This window comes from Xiphophorus maculatus, chromosome 1, assembly GCF_002775205.1.
Source record: "Xiphophorus maculatus strain JP 163 A chromosome 1, X_maculatus-5.0-male, whole genome shotgun sequence".
NCBI classification, from domain to species: Eukaryota; Metazoa; Chordata; class Actinopteri; order Cyprinodontiformes; family Poeciliidae; genus Xiphophorus; species Xiphophorus maculatus.
Window position 1 is genome coordinate 24,569,113 of NC_036443.1, and position 20,540 is coordinate 24,589,652.

A 20,540-nucleotide genomic window follows, 5' to 3' on the forward strand; every position below is an offset into this window, starting at 1 on the left:
GTGCCTCTAATACTGTACAGTGGTATTAAAAGTTATATCATTTTATTTTTAAGCCATATCGCCCACATCCAATAAATTGTCCTGTTGATGTTAGAAATAAGGAGACCCGAAGTCCTAAACAATTCTAAACTTTTATTTTATCCTAACAAGAGTGAAAAGAAACAAAGGCAACAGTAAAATGAAAAGTTTATACACAAACTCACGACAACTTTGTGTCTCCAATATCAACAATAATAATAATAATATAGTCATTTGAGCTCAAACAAAACAAATTGAGACCAGGTGAGTTACACTTAGGTAACCTTATTTTGCAAAGTGAAAATAATGAGGTGGTGGATCAGACTGAGAGGAATACATCATGGAGTCAAAAAGGATGGCATCTACAAAAACAAAGCATTGAGCAGAAGGTAAGGATGGAAAGATAAAGCCAAGAGGTACATATATATTTATTCTGGAAAAGTAGCACCAAAAACATTAATGCCTGTTTTTAAAACACTTCCCAAAATTTACTCAGGGTGTTGAAAATGCACATCTCCTAGGAACAGCTTCAAACACAAGGTTAAATACAACTAAAAAAAAAAAAAGAATGTGTAACCATGGTGCCGTTTGTCTCAGGTCAGCAGTCTTAAATCCTGCACTCAGCGTCAGGATTCAGGCCCAAAAAACAGTTTAAATTAGCTTATCCAAGGTCAACATGAGCGCTCAAAGGAAGTGAAAGTGATGCTGTTGGTCCTGAGACTGAACAAGCGCTTAGCAACGTGGGGAGTTGCTAAACGCAACCGACTGACCTCGGAGAACTTGAAAACAAAGAAGCTGCTTTAACGGCAAGTCTCGCATCGGTTCAACAGTCTGGACAGAAATGTTCGGGTAAGAGTATGTGACGAAATAATAATAATGAAAATGAGAGATACTGCTGAGTTATCAATGCGAAGGTGGAGTGCAGAAGAAGAGTCATTTCTCTGTTAGTGTCTGACCACATGAGTGAGGGATGAAGCGGCGTCAGGGTAAATGGAGGAGGAGAAAGTGGAAACGGGGACGGGGGGATGTCCTGCATCTCTCTATAACTTGACACTGTTTCTGGCACGGAGAGTTCTATTTCCTGGACAGATGTTTTTGCACGCAGCTCCCATGTTGGCCGCATCACAAAATCTGAGCAAACAGAAACACAATTACGTTTTGATAAAATCAGGAGCCATCTAGAGGTATTTCTGAGAACCAAAGCGTTACCTCTGGATGGATTTCGACGTTTGAGTGAGGACGAGTTGGGCTGTTTTTCAGAGGGCAGGTTTTCTTCGACTGGGAGGCGTCCTGGGGTTGATGCCCTGCTGCGTCCGCGCTGCTGCCTCGGTGACCCTTTCTCTTCCTTTTGTCCTTGGGTCGTCCGCGGCTCGTCCTCGCCCCCCTCTGCTCCTCAAGCTCGATCTTTTGAGAGAGTAAAAATGTTACTAATTCAGTTGCCAGAGCGTTTCATAAAAACACCTGGAGCCAGATTCTTTAATTTTGCTTCGTCCTTAATTCATTTTGATCATCAGATAAAAAATAATTAACCCGGAAATACTGCATCATCACTAGTTGCGTTAACACTGACCATACAATTGCACAATTAGACATTTTGAAAATAAATTTGCTCAATAGAAACACAGCAATTTTGGGAAAAAAAACCCCAATTTTTAGGTGAAAAGCTTTGGCACGAGGATGAGGTGGTTTTGTTTTTTGTTGTATTCTAAACTGCAAATGAAAAATACTTTCTTCGCTTCAACAGAGTCAGATGATCTACTACAGGATGTTGCTTCTGGTGGAAACCACAAAGTGGACAACAACAGGAAGTGGTAGGAACATGACGGAGTGGCATGTTTTTTATCAGTTAAACCTATTCATGTGTGATTTTAATTGCATTTATTACTTAATGGAAACACCACAATTACAAAATTGTGTTTTTGTTTCATATTAGTGGAATATTGACAATGTTTTGTGCACATTTGTAATGGAAACGCAGATACTGTTCTCCAGATAAGTTATGGATTTAAACCTCCGTTCAGTTATCAAAATCACATTTTCACTGATCACCTCTGATTGGTAGCAGACAAATCAAAACACTGAAAAAATCTATCTTTTGTTTATTAAAGGGTTTCTGTTATGCAATTTTAAAACTCTTTACATTTAAGACCAACATGAATTAAAACAATATTTTTGTTCATATATTTAAGTTATTTAAATTATGTTGACGCTTTCTTACTCTGGCATTGTTCAGTGCTTTTAAAAATCAAGGTAACCAGATTTTAGAACCTTATTACGTTACACAGTAAGTTTTGGGTTCTAGTCAACCATTAAAATTACAGTTTTTAAGCCATCCTCATTAATAACTCACTTTTTAATGGTGTGTTCCTGAAATTAAAAAAGTTAAGGATACGATTTTAAGATTTTTCTGTGAGTTTAACGAGTTATACATAAATAAAGCATCTGAATATAAAAACAGAAACCTTTGCTGAAAGCCTAAAGTGTATCTTTAGTTTTAATACGTCTCACCTTTTCGTCAGTACGTTTACACTCTATGTTGTACATCCGTAGGTTTGACTGAAACGTCTTTGTTAGATTTCATTAGAATGTTTTGCTGTATGTCTGTGCCTGACCTGAATGAGCGTCTGCAGAGTTTCTCTGGGAGGGTCGGAGGCGGCCTGCAGGACTCTGTGGATGGTGTACGTCTGGTCCAAGGTGACCTCCAGCAGGTCTCCTTCCAGCTGCAGCTTCTCCAGCTGCTCCCTGGCGCCGGGGGACAGCGTCACCACTCGGCCTTTCAGCAGAGGCAGCAGGGGCAGCAGAGACTCCACGCCTGGGAGCAAAACGAGAGGGCAGCATTAAAAACGTTCCTTCAGCAGGATGCGGTCCGTAGGAAGAAACCAGCAGAGCGTCCTACCTGTAACATTTGACTTCTTGCTGATGCCATTTTGACACTCAGCCTGCCAAACAGAGACAGGACAGATATTTAAAAGTTTGACCCGTTTACAGAAGATGTGACAAAGCTCAGGTTTTGCTACAACTAGAGTTGTTGTAAACAATTATTTCAGTAATCTACTGTTTATTTTGACAATTAATTGAATTAAAAGAAATATCCTGTTCTATAGTAGCTGCTTAAGTAAAATAAATACATGAGAAAATGATAAATAAATAGTTTAGTTCTTTTTAACCCTCTTGTCATCTTAAAAGATGATGAGCCTTTCACTCTGGATGCAGTCTGGGAGCCTGGAACTGACCCTGTGTGCGCCTTTACAAATGTGTTTTTTTTGTCTGTGTGGTTTCGGGAACTGACTGTCTGATGGGACACCTCCTCCCACTCGGTCTTTGCTGTCAAATGTCTCATTAACCCTCCTGCTACGACCGCAGGACAATTAACGAGAAATTTTATTCCTTAAAACACAATTCAACTGAATTATTGTTAGTCTCAAGTTATAAGTATGAAAAAAAGAATTGAATGAAAAATGTTGCTAACTTTTAAAACTTAAACAGAAAAAACTATTCTAACCTAGTTTTAATAATTTATAAAATGGATATCTCTTACGTTTTTTCTGTCACCCCCTCCCCACATCATTATTCTTCTTGAACAACAAGCAGGAACCAGATTATAAAAATAAAAGCTAAAAACAGGAAAGTTACACTAATAATCCTGCAGAAAGCAGAAAGAGGTCTGGAAATATTTCAAACTAGCAGCAGTTTAAAATAATTTATCAGGTTTATTTTGCTCACTGTTAACCTCTGACAAGTCGAAATACAAAAAATAAAATCTTTATTTTAGTAAAGTGTTTACTAACAAAGTTAGGAAACACTTTGTTTACTAAAGTATTTCTGCAATAATTTAAATTCAAGACTTCAAAGACATTTTTAATCCCTTTAATTATAAGACCAACATGGTTACAATAAGTTGAGCCAATGGATTTAAATACATATTTTTTATATATTTAAGTAATTTAACTGATGTGTTTAATTCTGGCATGCAAGACCAATCAAGGTAACCTGATCAACACCTTCTTGCTGTATACAGTAAAGAAAATTAACACAGTGCACTAAAAAGTAAGGGTGCAACAATTTTACTGGCTCAAACATTCTTAATTTCGGGTGATCTGTGATCAACATTTCAGATAAAAAATTGATATCGGACAAAATCGGATTTGGCAGGTCAGGTTTTTTAAAGATTGTAATCGGCGATTGGCCAGAAAACTGCGTCTGGTACTAAAAGGTAACTTAACAAAGCCTCTGGGAATTTTAAAAATCAAATGACTCGAATCATTTGATGAATCATTAAAGCCCGAGTTCCAACGTTAAGATTTGATGAAAACAATAACAATCTGAAAAACATAACTTACCTGTGAAGCATCGAGTTCCTTTGTCTTCTTTATGGGTGAACTGTCCTCCGTTAAGTCGATAACGCCGTCCTCTCCTTCTCCTCCCTCAGAGTCTGATAAGACGATAACCGAGTTCCCTTCTGCGTCTTTCTCCTTCTGCTCCTCTTTCTCTGCGAGTTCCTGCAGCTCCTGAAGCGCTCGCTGCAGCTCCGGCATCTCCAGCGCCTCCTTGGCCCGGCCCTGCCAGGTGATGGCTCGCTCCGTCAGACACTGCAAAGCCTCTCCTTCCGGCAGGCGCACGGGTAACCGCTGGAGCGCCACCAGCAACGCCAAGATGGTGGCCAAACGAGGGCGGCGCGACCGCTGACACTGAGGGCACAAAAAGCGGGTGTCCCAGTCCCACCAGCAGAGACGGTTGCTTTGTGGGCTGGAGGGCGGCAGGAGGGAGGGGAACGAAACGCAGCCGCCGTGGAACCAGTCCTTGCACAGATAGCAGCGGAGCTGAGGCGCACGCGGCGGCCCGGCGCACACGCACACCGACTGAGCGGTGGCGCTGCGGCTGCCGTTTCTGGTCTCCTTCACAGAGTCCTCAGAACGGTAAGACGTGTCCGTGTCCATGGTCTCGTCCCAGCGCCCGTTTTCCTTACAGCTCGCCGAGCTGAGTCCAGATTTACACAAGTTCAGTTTCTGCAGCCTCAGCAACGCCTCCTTCTCCTGGTGCTCCCCTTCCTTGAAAGCCAAAACCTGGAAACGAAACACCGGCACAATCACGCAAACGTATCTGGAGCTAGTGAGGCGTAAAACACAAATCTACAAAGAAAACAAGAGAGAAAGAAAAAGAGTCGTTTGTGTTCTTTAGAGCAGGGGTGTTCAAAGGCTTTGTCATGTGGGACAAAATTGTCAAGTTAAAAGGACTTGCAATGCAAAAGTACTAAATTTTACCAACTGTTTTTGGTCTAGTTTCCAGCGCAAATATCTTAGTAAACTTTAAATAAAACAAAACTAACTTACAAGTAACTTATCAGCAAAATACAGGAGCTTGTTTTAAATAAATAAATTCCACAATATTGATAAAACTGTTGCTTATAACGGGAAAAATAGATTTTTATAAGCGAAATAATCTGCGAAATAATCAACCCAGTTCCAGTGGAACTAGAACTGGGTTGCTAGGTGACGGGCTGGGCTTGGCTGAGGTTGCTAGGTAACGGTGCAGTGCCCAGATCATGAAATAATCTGCCAGTGGAACTAGAACTTTTTCATCAATATTAAGAAATTATTCACTTAAAATAAGCTCCTATATCTCCCTGAAAAGTTGTGTGTAAGTTAGTTTTGTCTTGTTTCAAGTGAAGATATTTACACTAGAAACCAGACCAAAACACTTTAAGACTTTGTGAATTTTAAAAATAAAAATAATAATCAGAAAAGTTATAATTTTAAACATTTTTTGTTGTTTTTGCTTGCAGAACAATAGACTAAACATGCAGCATTTTAATAGCAATATAATAACCAAGCAAATAAATTAACTAGGAAATGATGTCTTATTCTTTGGAGATCTAAAACTTATAAAACATTTCGTTCTCAACTCAATTCAACAAATTAATCCTCAGTTATAAAAACAGGATTCGAGTCACTTTCTTTCAAAATATGTTCTATGTTTTGCCAAGTTTAACAAATAAAATAAAATCTGGTTTGGGTGAAGCAAAGCCGACTTTAAATAAAAGTCTTTGAAAAGACGTTTAATTTTTCCAAAAGCTTGGTTATGAAGAGACAAATATTTATAATTTTCCATTATGTTGATGATAATTTTACCCAGACTACGAATGAAAAACAAATTCTCCGTCTGCACCAACTAGTTGCGCTGAAACGCCTAAATTTTTTATCATTCTTGAATTGCAAAAATCAGTGAAAGGGCCAAAGGTCGGACACCCCTGCCCTGGAGATTGGGGTTCAGGATTCTTACGATAGCTGCCGGGTCCCTCAGCGCCTGAGCAGAGAGACCCAAAGTGTTGGAATCAGAGTCGTCCAGAGTTTCGTCCAGCGGCTCCGGCTCAGTCCGCCGCTCTCTCCTTTTCACACACGGACACAAAACCTGCAGCAGGCGAAGGACGGGTCACAGTTTAACGTTCACAGCAGTTTGACAAGGTGCAAAAAACACAATAAACCTGGAACTGAGAAGTATATAATTCAAATGTTAATTTTAATTATATAATTAAAATAATGTAATTAATTTTAATTAATGATATTATTAAAATACAGACTGCTACAAGAGATCATTCCTGCCAACAGCCATCACCATCTACAGTAACTCTGAAGAATCTGAATTAATGAGTTATAACAACATATGATTTCCCTTTGGGATCAATAAAGTATTTATTTGGTGGAATAACTAGGAGGTTTTCAATGGGGTTCAGTGCAGTGGGCTCTTAGTTTTTATATGCATATATATAAAACAGTTAATCCAGACTGTTAGAAAACAAAGCTTTCAGCAGATAACAGGAAGGCTAACTGAAGTTGTTCTGAGTTTTCCATCTCTGTTTTGTTTGAGGCTCACCTCCAGTAAACTGTGCTGACTGCTTTTCTTCAGGAAGGTTTTGGTGGCCTTGTCCCTCCAGGAGTGAGCGCTGGTCACCTGCAGCTCCAGCTGCCTCAGCTCCTCCATTAAGACCGGTAAGTCCCTCCCAATCGCCACCAGGCCCTCCAGGTCGTCCAGACATGGGTAATGCTCCCCGTTCTGCAACGTCACATTAATGACTTTATTCATTCATTTCTTCTGAACATGTTATATGGTTTAGAGCATAAACATGAAAGAAACAGCAAAAATACTAAAATACTATTACCATTTAGCTCCCTAATGCCATCTCCTTATATATATATATATATATATATATATATATATATATATATATATATATATAAATTTCCCTTTCTTTGGTATGTCTGTATGTTGGTTTATGGTCATTAAGAAAAATAAATTTCAGAAGTTATGCAAGTTTTGCTAAATGTATGTAATGTAGATAAATCTATAATCTCCTGATAAACAAAAAAATATATAGCAAGATTCCTGAAACAAATTACTAAAATTATATTAGAAAAATCTCATTTGATCTATTTTCCCTTTTGGATCAATAGTCTCAGGCTGAAAGGTGCAACATAAATAAAGTTGCCCTGACTTATTTTATGTGTGAAGATATCTGCAGTATAAACTAAAACTGCTTGGGTTTGTGTGTTTGGAATGCCGAAGAGGTCCTGCTCCTGTATTTTGCATAAACTGTGTTGCTTGGATTTCTTCGTACCTGGATTTCCTCCAGGTCTGTGACCCAGGCCTGCGCGCGCGTCAGGCAGCCCCGCAGAGCCTCGATGTTGGGCAGCTTGACGGGAATAAGCTGAGCCTCGTTCACGATCGCCTCCAGGGTGGAGAGAGGATGCTTCTGCCTGCAGGAGCGAAACAAAAGATCATCTGACATCTCTACATCGTCATCACAGCTACCAAATGAATTGAGTGTTGTTACCTCTGTTCCAGGCAGATCTGTGCCTTCTCCTCCCAGCGCTCGGCGATGGTGAGCAGCTCCTGAAGCTCCGCCATGGCCGTCTCCACGGATACGCTCTGAGCCACGTTGCAGCCTGCCTCCATGAGGTTCCTCAGCACCTCCAGCGTCACCTCGTGCTTCTCCCCTCCTCCTGTGCCCAGCGTGTGCCTCACCTCCTCCAGCCAGTGGCCCTGCGCCTTTAGGCCCTGGAGTAAATTACACTCGGGCACCACGACGGGCAGCTTGCCCCCGTCCTCCAGCAGACTCTGCAGCTGCTCAGGAGGCGGCGACTCTTTCCTCCAGTCCTTGTTGTTGACCAGGACTTGGGCCTGTTTTCGGAAATCCTCAACTGTTTGCAAAACCACCTTGAAAAAGTAAACATTGAAAGGAAGAATTTTAGACAAATTCATGAGACACCTTCCTACAGTTTGATCACGTTGGGTTGTTTATTTACGGCATTTTATTTTCATTTTGAGCCACATTTAGATCATGAATGTTCTTAAAGAGCCGGTTGTACCACAATGTACTGATAAAACCTATTAAACTGTTAAAATATTAATAAGTAGCCATCTGAGCATTCGATGAGTACTTCTTTAAATTAAATATGTAGCAATTTCCTCATTCATCAATTGTTTTTATAATATTTTTGCAAACAAAATAACTTATTTTGTAGATATAATTTACAAATATTTGCAAGCAACTTTGTAACATTTTAGTTTATGTTTAACAGTAAATGTGCCGCATCGATCACAGGCTAAGTAACGCTGAGGCAGAAGTAATCGTAGGAGTAGGAAATACTGCCACCTGCAGGTGTTTTTGACTATTTTGGCAGAAAATTTTAAATAAACTCCCAATTAGGCATTAGTGTGAAAAAGTGTAAGAATCTGATGATTTTGAATGAATTTCTGGGATCATGAAATTGCAGAAAAAAACCCTGGAAGGACTGATTGATGTAATCTGGCAATGTGCAGATAAAAACTGGCTGGCTGCAGCCTCCGCTAACACTGTACAAGATCTCAAAGACTGGTCTGACTCCTATGGATGATTTAACTCAGACCCTTCGATTAGAAAAGCAAATAAATACAATTAAGATGTTTTTTCAATTACATCAAATTGCTAAATCTTTATTCAAAGGACCTAAAAACAACTCTAGGTTTGTTACAACTATTAAAAACAGCATCATCTTCATCTCTTGCACTTGGTCTAAAATAGGGCAGCAACTAATGATCATTTTATGAATAGACTATTCTATCGTTCTGACGATTAATCGATTATTATGACAATTAATCAGATAAAAAATTTCACATTCTGCAGTTTTTATTTAACTAATTATGTCTTTTTTAATGCAATTTTAGAAATACATTAGAAGATTCAACTAAACGAATAATTCAGTCACTTTTGAATTATTATTCTGCTTTGATTTGACTGATAAAATATTATCTTTAAAGATTCTTTTCATGCGTTCCTGTGGAGTCTGGAGGGCCACATAAACAGCCTATGTTGGGCCACTTTTGGCCCTCAGGCCTCCAGCTTGACACGTGATTTACTGCAACATTATTCGACATGTTTCTTACCTGCACTTCCTTTAAGTGTTTAATCACACATGGTAAGTTTTGCATTTTCTCAACCAGGGACTTCAGCTCAGCCAAAGTCATCCTATCATCACTGAAAGGAAACAACATGAAAGTTTCTATAAGTCTGAATAAAAACAAGCTGCTAATGTAAGAGGTGAAGCTTGTGAATCATCTCACCCAGTCTTTGTGTTGCTGAGGAGCTCGGCACTCTTCTGATGGCAGAACGCGATGTCTTTGAAAACAGCGTTGAGTTTCCTGAGAAGCTCGTTGTCGGGAAACCGTTTCTCTGCTGCTTCCGTCTTCAACTTCTCCAAGTCAAGAATTTCTGCAAATAAAATTTCACTTAACGTAAAGATCAACTTCTCTCTTCCAGTTTTAGTTTGTCATTTAGGAGGATTTTCTACCTATTTTGTGTCCTTCCTCCTGTTCAAGTGCCTCTTTTACTCTGTTGGCCCACGAATCAAAGGACTCCGACCTAACCTTTAATCGATGGAGCATGGCCAGCAACTCATCTAGGGTGTATCTGTACCTGCAGGGTAAAAACCAAAACCGTGAGTAAAGGCTGGACAGGGAAATGTGGCTCCAGAAAAATTAAAGAGGGGACTTGCTGTGGTGTACCTCAAGGCTCTATACTCAGTCCTATATATTTTCCTTCATTGTTATGTTAATGATAACCCAACTTATTTACTTTTTCCTCTCTGACTGCAGCTTCTGCTTACACTCTACAAGATAAGTAGAACTAAGATGTTCTTTCAGCTGCACCAAATTGCCAAAGATCAATTTATCTTTCTTTTAAGTACCTAGAAAACAATATTCAAGCCTTCATTGTCTCGGTTTGTTACAACATTAGCCACAAACAACATTATTCTTGGGCTGCAACTAGTTGTTTCAGAAATCAATTGTTTTGTTATGGGTAGAAATAACTTCTCTTTCTAAAGTGTTTTTTTTTATTTTATAAGCAAAATGTAATTTTTTCTACAGTTTTAGTTTAAATATCGGCTCTGAATATGTTGTCCTTTCAGAAAACTGCGTTTTTTTGTATAATCCAGTTAACGATTAATCAATTACTAAATCAGTTGAGTATTATTTCATGATTAATCATTTCCGTCCAAGTCTAATTACAATTGTCAGTTAACGGCTTTTGGAAAGTGTGACCACTTCACACCATTGTTTTAGTGTCTGTTCATTAGTTTTCACATTGGTTTCACCATTATTTTTACTTAATTTTCAAAGGTTATACCTGAGGTAGAGCTTTTCGGTGGGGCAGTTGCACAGATCCTGAGTGTGATAGAGACACACGAGTCGTTCGGGACAGTTGGAGCAGGCCAGAGCGGAGAGGAAGCACGTCGTCTTACATTTATCACACTGTCTCTCATCATCAGGCAGCAGCTCAAAAGCCTCTCGCTCTGCTTCCGTGATGCCCTGCAAATGCAGACAAATCCTCACAACGTCAGCTACGGTCTACCTCCAGATAAACATCACCATTCACTTCTGCGCCTCACCCTTTCCATCAGATTCTTGCGCAGTTTTCTCTCCTCTTGAACGATGATGAACATCTCCCGATGCGTAGCTGCAGCCAGGTTAAGGTCCAGTTTCTCTGGACATGCAGCCATTTTACAGGTGAGCTCCTCGTGAGAAAACACACAATACCTCCTCAGGCGGCGGTAATGCTCAATACAGTGTCGACCAGCAGGGAGCTGCAAATACAAACACATAAACTCCTTAGTATCGTGTAAGTAGAGCTGCAAATTAGGCCTGTATCAATAATAAATTTAGCTGGATGATAAACTACAGAATTTATTGTTGCTTTGAGATTATTATCAAGTGATACAAACAATAACACGTTCTTAAATGTCAGTAAATTTCAAACTAATGAACATTTAACACTGAAACTGAAAAACATTTTAAACATCCAAAAATAAATAGATAAATAAAAAAACAATTAATTTTATTTCTTGTTTCTGAAGTTTGTAAACAAAATTGCCCTTCAAATAATTTTACCAAAGCATCAGACTGAGGACTTCTGTCATCCAGTTTTTGGTAGAAACAGAGAGAGAAGATAAAACTGCAAATAATGCAAAATTTAACCAGGTTAAAAAGGAGCTTACTGGGAAATATGTTGTCTCAAAAAAGACCAAAAATGCTATTGATAATTTTAAAAAGGTATAAAATAATTGTACATTTAAGGATGAGAAAGTGGATTTTAAGTGTCACACAACATGGAAATAGTTTAAGTGTATTTGATGTTTACAGATTTAAATGTTTATAAGTCGAGTACGAGAGGAGCAGGAAATCAGAAGACCTTCTATCTGCTCCTTTTTGAACAAATAATGTAAAATTGCACGTCAATTGGGCATGATCATTTTTGACTTTATGCCTGTTTGAAATAAAATTAGTGAATACATGGAAATTACTGAGCTTGTTTTAATTTATCATGCAATTGATTTATTTCTTATTGTGACTCTACAAATTAGACCAAAGTGAGAAAAACGTACCCAATCTGCAGTGCAGAAGTTGACTGCTTCAGCAAAGTTATATCCCTGATTGAAGCCACTGTGGTAGGCTCTAGGAAATGTGATCACAAACTCGCCGGCACACTGGTTAGTGCGTACCACCTAGAGTTTGGAAACAGGAAGTTAACTGGAGAAGCTCCACAGAGCGGCTCGTCTCTGAGCTGTCGCTGATGTGGTACTGACCGGTACCCCATGAGCCATGAGGATATTGGGGTTCATGATGGTGACGAGCTGGTGCAGGAGGTCGGGTTGGTACTCAAATAGCTCTGGAGTCAGCTTCTTCATAACATCTTCAAGCTGTTCAGCTGCCGCAGAGGGAACTCCATACCAAGTCTTGGGTTCACCCCTGGAGGTTAAGGGAGGAAAACGGAGCCTCAAGCTTCACTTAAACACTTTACTACTGCATTCATGCTCACACAGGAACACAGACAGAGGCGATGAAGGTGAAGTACCAGTGCAGGTAGTTGATGGAGTAGCTCCAGTGATCCTCAATGTGCCAGCAGAATGTTGAAAACACCATGCCCACGTAAAGCCAAGGCACCTTCATCCCAGAGATGTCCCCATTAATATGGCAGAGGAGCGACTGCTCCAGAACAGGCATCACGTTTAGGTTCCAGCCAGAGCGCGCGTACTCCTGCCCAACAGAGACAAAAACGGCTCAGTTTCACTGAAAAGCATTTCGTTATCAATTAATTTGAATAATTCAGGCTACAAACATCATTCATGGAGAATATGCAAAATATAATTTAATATTTTCATCTGTATTTACCAACATATAACGTTACAGTTATATACAATTTATAACAGAACGTTAGACTGTCACTACCCATTGTTATTTGTTGTATGTTTATTATTACTTTATTTATTTGTTATTTATTTACATATTTTAATTTTTATTGTGTGCTATGCTGGGAAAAACAAAATTTTCAACAAAATTGATAAATAAAGCATTATCTTATATAAACAAAACAAAAGAGGCTAATTTTTATCAAAATGTACCAGAGTGACACAGGAAAGCCATTAACAACCGATGAGCTAAGAAGAGAAAACTATCAGCATACCTCCTCTTCTTTCGTGAGCTCCTTCTTCCCGTTATTCATAGGAAAGCCACTCCCAAACTCTTTGGAGTGAATGTCTGCTCCATATTCGACAGTCACGTCTTCTTCAATACTGCTGACTAACCTCCAGAACTCCCTCTCCACGAGTTCAGTAGGAACCATCTACACAAAACAAGAGCGCTGGACACTTAACCTCTGTCTCTAATCTCACATCAAAGAGTCCTGTAATTTCCAGCTGAACTCACATGAACAGGCATATTGAAGTAATCGGCTTTGAACGAGTCGGCCATTTCTCCAAAACTCTGCAAAGTGTACTCTCTTGTTGCTTGCTCAAAGCCAAAGGCTTCCGACGGTTTCTTACACTCCTGAGGAAAAGACAAGATGCGATAAGTAAGGAAACTCAAAATTAACCCTGGTTTCTCTTTTGGCTGAAAGAAATCAATTAGGCTGTGTTCACACTGCAGCCTGAAGTGACCCAATTCTGATTTTATGGCCTTAATGCGACCTGTATCTGGTCTTTTCATGACAGTCTGAAGAACTCAGAGCAGATTCTTTTGAATGTGACCCAGGCTGCTTGGATATGTGGTTCTAAACCCGAAACGTCTCCTGTCTGTAAAGCTCTCTCCGTCAGTCGGTCAGTTTAAGTCCAGAGTAAAAACTCATCTACTCTCCCTGGTCTTCAACACAAGTTAAAGAGAAAAGGTAAAGGAAGAAAGAAAAATGCTGCAACTAAAATGTAGGTATTGGTTGGTTTTCATTCATACTACTAGCTTTTGGTATTGTTGCCAAATTTATATTTGTCTATTTATTTATTTTTTACCCCTCCAGGGGGTCTTTTGTGGGCTCTAGTGTCCCTTATATGATAGTAGACTGACAGGAAACAGGGAAGGAGAGGGGGGAAGACATGCGGCAAATGTCGTCTGGTCCGGGAGCCGAACCCGCGACGGCCGCGTCGAGGATTGAAGGCCTCCAAATACGGGTCGCGCTATCCCCTACGCCACCACGGCACGCCCCATTTGTCTTTATTTTTACTTGATTTTATGATCTATTTTATAATCTATCTGCCTTTGATGTTGTGTTTGTTATGAAGCAATTTGGTCTGCTGAGGCGGCTGTAAATCTTCTGTAAAACTAAACTTTGAAGTGACTAAGGCTGCATTCACACTGCAGCCTGAAGTGACCCGATTCTGAGCTTTTTGCCTTAATGCAACCTGTATCTGATCTTCTCATGACAGTGTGAACAACACAGGTCAGATTTTTTTCGAATGCGACCCAGGCCGCTTGGATATCCTATACATATCCGATTCAAATGTGACCTAACGGCCAGGTGGCATCCATCCGACCTGGACGTCACTAATGCTCGACAAATGTCACTACTCTGCGTCCTGACACGCCCAAGCGGGAAGAAAAACAACATGGCGGACGATAATGAGGATTAAAATATTAATATTCTGGCTCCAGTCGGACAACAACTTCAAAATCGTAAGATATGCTCCACCATGTTTACACTGAGCACTTCTTCTTCGCACGCTCTCGATGTGTGACGTTACTGCGCCCTCTACTGCACATGCAGGACACTTTCAGATCGTTTATAGTTCTCACTTGAGATCACATACAAGTCGCATATATTTGGAAATGTGAATGACAACGTCCAAAAAAAAAAAAAAAAAATCCACTTTCACTTCAGACTGCAGTGTCAACGCAGCTTTAGAGTCTTTTTAAAAAAAATCTTTCAACTTACTTCAGCGACACACTTTGGGCATCGCCACTTGCTTTTTGGAGGATCGGTGAGCGGCGGTAGGAGACAATACGTGTGATAGTTTTCATCACAGCTGTCGCACTGCAGGAGTTTCTCATCATCATCTCCCCGGCCACACATCCGACAGATAAAAGAATCCACCTTTGGAAGCAAGAAAAGAAGAAAACAATTATCATTTCATTACATCAGAACAAATTAAAAGTGCAACAACTCCTGGACTTACACACTGAGGGTTGGTAATGTTTCGTCTCAGCCTCATAGTCATTTTGGATCCATCATCCTCTCCGTATTCTGCTTTTACTTCTTCCTTCTTTACTTCCGTTTTGACTGTAACAGTCAGAGGAGGAAGCTGCAGGTTGGATGAACCCTCATCAGTTTGCTTCTCTTCTGGGTCGAGATGCTCAGGTTTGATGGGAGCGTCACCATGAGCATCGTTAGAAGCAGGAAGTGTGGCGTCCTTGATGGTAACAGTCTGAGGCAGATCATCTGAAAAAGAAGAGAGAAAAAGAACAACTTCTTCAACTCTGCTTATCACAAACTCTGGAGGATTTCAATTATGGAAGAAAGTTATGATTTAAGTCATAGAACTATTTTTTTTGGCTAAAGTAGTTTGGATACACATTTCTAAGTATGACAAAAAAGATTTGAGTCACTTGAGTGAACTGACTACTCACAACCGAATGCAGCAGCATCATGAGTAAAACCTTAAAATGGACGTTTTCATTACCAGTGGGTGCAAAGCTTTGTCAATGTTGCATTAATATCAAAAAGATGTTAAAATTTAAATTATAATTTCAAAAAAATTTAAATTGTCATTTAAAATTGTTCATTATTTTTTTAAAATTAATACTGATCCAAAGATTTCTGATTTTTTCTAACAAATTTTTGAAAGTCAAAAATGTTATTTTTGAAAAACATTTTTGTGATTAATCTAAGAAACTGAGCTTTGAAAAATGCAATCATTTCTATACAGCTGAAAAACCACCTCATCTTAGCACAAAAACGTGTTTTTTCTAAATTGCCGTGTTTCCATTAACCCAAATAATTTTCATAATTCCAAATTGTGCAAAAATATGGTAAATGGAAGCTGAACTCCTTGTAACATGACAAGTAACACTAAATTCACCTTTTTTCTTGAAGCCCTTGTCCCTTGCTACAAGTCCAAGTCCCATCATCTTTGGTCCGGCTCCATAGATCTGCAGCTTCTTCAGCTCGGGGTTCTTCTCTATGTCTTCCTCTGTTGGTTCCGGCTGCGAATAAAACAACACTTTCATTATGAAGTCACGGACGGACAGCAGCATCTACTTCACCAAACACACAAGCAAAGCAACAACCGAGTGATCACCGAGTGCAGAACAAAGTAAACGTACTAAATGCATCACAAGAAAGGATTAGGGATTCAAAGGAAGGAAATGTTAACCTTTAACCCAGTGGCAACTAAAAGGACAGGAGCATCCATCACTAGAAAACTAACCCACCAGCAGACGCAACCAGTCATGGTGAGGAGGAAGTTTCAACATGCACCATATTCTTGCATACTGTTAGTATATAAATGAAATATTAAAACATGTAAATAATAAAGTTTTTAGAAGATGTTTAATAATAGAAAGTTTAAAACAGACTTGAGTTGTACATGTTTATACTTTTTTTTCTCTCCGAAGAGTTTTTGTGGCGCTAGTGGCTCATATTTTTTGTGACAATAGGCAGACAGGAAGGAGGGCGAGGAGAGGGGGAAGACATGCGACAAAGGTCGCCGGGACCGGGAGTCGAACCTGCGACGTCCGCGTCGAGGACTAAGGCCTCCAAACATGGGGCGTGCTAACCCCCTGCATGCTAACCCCCTGTGCCACCACAGCACGCCCCAATGTTTACACTTTAAGAGAAAAATACTTGTCAAGAGTCAACCGTGCTCACCACTTCTTATTATTTTCACACAAAAAAATCTCAGAAACTTTCTAGAAGAAATTAAGAAATTAATATTTGCTAGAAAAACTAAATAAAATTATGAAAAAAAGAAAATTAGATTAATCAAGATTAATTTTAAACATTTATTTAAAAAAAGTTTATTTTCTTATTCAATTTTTTAAATTATAATAACAAATGTTAACATAACAATTTACATGTTAAAAAATAAAAAATCTGTATTTTAAAAAAAATAAATTTGTAAATCAGAATTTGTTTTCCAATTATAATTTACATTTTTATTAATGTAAAAAAAAATGGGTATTAATAAAAAAACAAAAATCAGTATTAAAAAAAAATAATATTTGCAACCCTTTTAATATTTTTATACCAAATCTTACTTTGAAAACAACAAAAACAGAAAAACACTCAGTGTGACGACATTCTGAACTCTTCTCATGTAACCAACGTTTTTCTCTTACCTGCACTGAACTGAATCCTGCTATGAGGGATTTATGTATTTTAAAGAATACCATTTTAAGTTATCGAAACTTAAAAAAAAACCTAACAGACTCAGGTTTAAACTTGCAAAAAGTCAAAACACATTTTAAAAAGTTAAAACCCAACAAACCCTGTCATCATTTTGAACAGGTTCCACAACTAAAACTGACCCACTGAAATAAACACTGGGTGCAAATTTCAAAACTATTGTGTGGTAAGAGTTTCACAATAAAAGCCTTTCACAATACTTTGATATGTTGTTAAAATGCAATCAATGACAAAAAATAGAAAGAAAAACAAACATATAATGCCCTAAAAGATGCTGTTCCACAATGTTTCTTTTTCCAAGTGATTCCAAAATGGTTGAATCAAAACCACCTGAAAGCAATTGCAGGTAGAAATGCATCAAGCAGAAACTCAGGACGAAAACGACTGGTTTGTTCAAAACAATAAGATGTAATTTACTTTTACTGACGAGGAAATAAATCAAACCTAACTGTTAAAGGGACTCTTTGTTGTGGTTCTTACTCCGAGCAGAAGACGCAGGTCGCTCTTTGTATTTTCAGAGAGGTGATTAAATTCAGACAATGCAAAAAATAATGTTTATTCTTATAACTTTTGTTGTTTTAAGCTGTTAAACTTGATGTCATTTTAAATGTGCTTCATAAATATGTTAACCTTCTAAAAGAAGTGAGACTTTCAGGCGTAAAAAGGAGCGTTCACGATTTCAAACTCCGTCCATCACTGATCAGATTGGATTTAAAAATATTAGCAGCCTTTTGGAAGACTCACATTTAAAAGGTAAAAATTTTAAAATAAAATAATAAAAAATCAATTATTTTTGTTTTTGATCTAAAAATTAAAACTACAATTCTGTTTTATGGCGACCACTTTCTCGCACATGGTGTGACGTCACCTCTGGGGCCAATGTACCTACTTAATGCGCATTCTCAACAGAAATAACACTATTAGCGATATTTAAACACTATTAGCATTATTTAGACACCATAAGTGTTATTTTGATTTGAATTAAACTTTATTGTCATTGCACATGTCTAGTACAAAGCAACCAAATGCAGTTTGCATCCATCCAGAAGTGCTTAACAGAATAAAAAATATATTACAAATGTACATTGAAGTATTTTCTTTTCTTTCATTTTACAAAAATATACTATTTAAACCCTTTTAAAGGTAATAGTGTCTAAATAACACTCATAAATAACACTATGAGTTAGTTATACCTCTGAATGACAATCAGAATCTGATTTTTTTTTTTTAAAAAGCCAGAGCAGTACTTTTTAAATTGGTGATTAGGAATTTGCCACAAATCTGATCGGTGCATCTCTAGTTGCAAGTCCTTCAGTCATGCAGCTGCAACTCTTTCATTCCTCCAATTTTGCTTCATACTTTCTAATACTATTGACACTTTTGTAAGCGAAAACAGAAAAAGCAAAAGAAAATTTGCATGATGATGTAGGACAAACTCACAGAAGTGTTAGCTTTAACTAAAAACGAGCAAAAAAAGAAGCAAATTTCACCAATTTGACTATTTTTAGTCACAAATCGTACTCTGTAGTTAATTAAACAAGTATTTTTATTAGGTCTACGTAAATGCACTCAAATGAGAACCCATGCAGCCACAGTGTTGGCGTCTGAAGTGATAGCAGAGCAGGCCGAATCAAAGGAAATGTAAAAAATTAGGACATGGACAGCTCAGCAAGTAAGCATTTAAAGGCAAGAATTAGTAAAGAGAGTATGGGTGAAAGAAAGAGAGCAAAGCGAGTCAAAAACACCCTGGAAGAGTTAGTTTTTTATAGCAGTTTCAATGTTTTTTATAGATGTATAGAAGGCTTAAAAAAGGTTTCGGGGACAGCTGGCAACATCTGTAAAAACCTGAAAACTCTGCAATACATCTTTACACAATAAGGCTAAAACTGATAACAGCAATTTTAATAATTACTGCTTTTTGTGCTGAAACGACACCCCATTCCTGATTGCATGGTAATGTTTTAGTACTTTAAAACAAGTGAGACTTTTTTCTTTTTTTAGGTATGGTGGGTTAGGGACAGCAAAAGGAGGGAAGAGGGGGCGGAAAGTGAGCTCTTTTGCTCAGAGGGGCAGTACCGCAGAGATGAGTTGAGAGCCAGTGGTGAGAGGATGGGGGGCCAGATCCTCTGGACCCTGCAAGGGGAGACAATAACAGCAACAATAAACTAAGACAAGGAAAATGGAAAGTGGCAGGGAGTAAAGTCTGGAAAAGATGAGCCAGAATAAAACATCTCTCAACATCTGCACATTATATTCCTTTACCAGAATGTTCTGGAGAGAGTTGCCTCATTTAAAGTGTTTTTGTCTGTTCATTTGCAGTCTTGACGGATTAAAATGTTCTGAGGCCACCAAAGATCGAGTTTTGTTTTAGAAAATGTAATAATCTGTTCTAAATGTCAATTTAATACGATCAAATTCCTCTTTGTGGAAGGCAAACAAACAGCTGCATCCAGATATTTATTTTAAATGAGGCAGCTTTTAAGACAAAAATCTAAATATTTGAAAAGTCTTAAGTTCTGCAATTAAATGCTTACTTACAATCTTGCTTTTCATGCACACCAAGATAAAACAGTATGCCAGCATGAAGAAGATAAATCTGAGGATGTAGAAACTAATTTGTTGGGTCCAAACCTTTGAATCTGTCCAGTACAGCTGAGTGTTTTCAACAGTGAAAAAGAATGAGAACTAAAGCTTCACTAGCGACTTTTATAATCAGGACTAAGACCCAGTTTAACAGGAGATATTTTATCTGAAATATTTAATCATCATCAGTGGAAAACTGATGTCCACATTGTGAAAGACCGCTCTGCTTCAATGAACAATTTATGTGTTTTTTTTCCCACTGGTGGTTTTATGGATCCTGTCAGCACTTTGGTGCAGTTAACAGCTTAGGAGGGAAGTTGACACTGAACTATACAAGTGTAATTTTATCAAAAATGTAATGCATTTTAGTGTTTTAATTCAAAATGTGTATTTATTTGTTACACAGAGATGTATTTTGAGCATCTACTCCTGATTGTTTTGATGATTATGGCTCCTTTTGCATTAATTGCTGCATCAGTGCAGCATAGCATTGAAAAATACCGCTCTGAAAAAATTGAGACCACTTAAAATGATCAGTTTCTCTATTTTACTTTTTATAGGTAAATGTTTGAGTAAAATAAACATTGTTCTTCTATTCTATGAACTATTGACAACATGTCTCCAAAATTCCAAGCAGAATTTTAGTTTTTATTTGCAGAAAATGTGAAATGGTCAAAATAATGAAAAAGATGCAGAGCTTTCAGACCTCAAATAATGCAAATATTCATTTAGAAACAAC

At 38.2% G+C, this 20,540-nt stretch overlaps 1 protein-coding gene across 3 annotated transcripts in view; it reads right to left on the reverse strand.

Moving 5' to 3' along the window:
* Nucleotides 1-112: 112 nt before the first annotated feature.
* kdm5c (lysine demethylase 5C) overlaps nt 113-20,540 on the reverse strand; it is a 30,347-nt gene continuing 9,919 nt past the window's right edge. For 2 of the 3 annotated variants that reach the window (XM_014473176.2, XM_023333451.1), the window contains exons 7-29: nt 19,295-19,351; nt 15,894-16,017; nt 14,991-15,253; nt 14,750-14,908; nt 13,255-13,374; nt 13,013-13,171; nt 12,404-12,585; nt 12,135-12,297; nt 11,934-12,053; nt 10,941-11,135; nt 10,679-10,860; nt 9,843-9,967; nt 9,616-9,763; nt 9,439-9,529; nt 7,847-8,229; nt 7,631-7,769; nt 6,889-7,068; nt 6,298-6,426; nt 4,359-5,081; nt 2,915-2,957; nt 2,631-2,830; nt 1,228-1,422; nt 113-1,149 (exon numbers count right to left, since the gene is read on the reverse strand). In XM_014473176.2, the coding sequence (XP_014328662.1) occupies nt 1,141-1,149; nt 1,228-1,422; nt 2,631-2,830; nt 2,915-2,957; nt 4,359-5,081; nt 6,298-6,426; nt 6,889-7,068; nt 7,631-7,769; nt 7,847-8,229; nt 9,439-9,529; nt 9,616-9,763; nt 9,843-9,967; nt 10,679-10,860; nt 10,941-11,135; nt 11,934-12,053; nt 12,135-12,297; nt 12,404-12,585; nt 13,013-13,171; nt 13,255-13,374; nt 14,750-14,908; nt 14,991-15,253; nt 15,894-16,017; nt 19,295-19,351 (4,089 nt within the window). In that variant the 3' untranslated portion in view covers nt 113-1,140. The remainder of the gene's footprint in view (nt 1,150-1,227; nt 1,423-2,630; nt 2,831-2,914; nt 2,958-4,358; nt 5,082-6,297; nt 6,427-6,888; nt 7,069-7,630; nt 7,770-7,846; nt 8,230-9,438; nt 9,530-9,615; nt 9,764-9,842; nt 9,968-10,678; nt 10,861-10,940; nt 11,136-11,933; nt 12,054-12,134; nt 12,298-12,403; nt 12,586-13,012; nt 13,172-13,254; nt 13,375-14,749; nt 14,909-14,990; nt 15,254-15,893; nt 16,018-19,294; nt 19,352-20,540) is intronic. The other variant, XM_023333455.1, reaches the window with a different exon arrangement.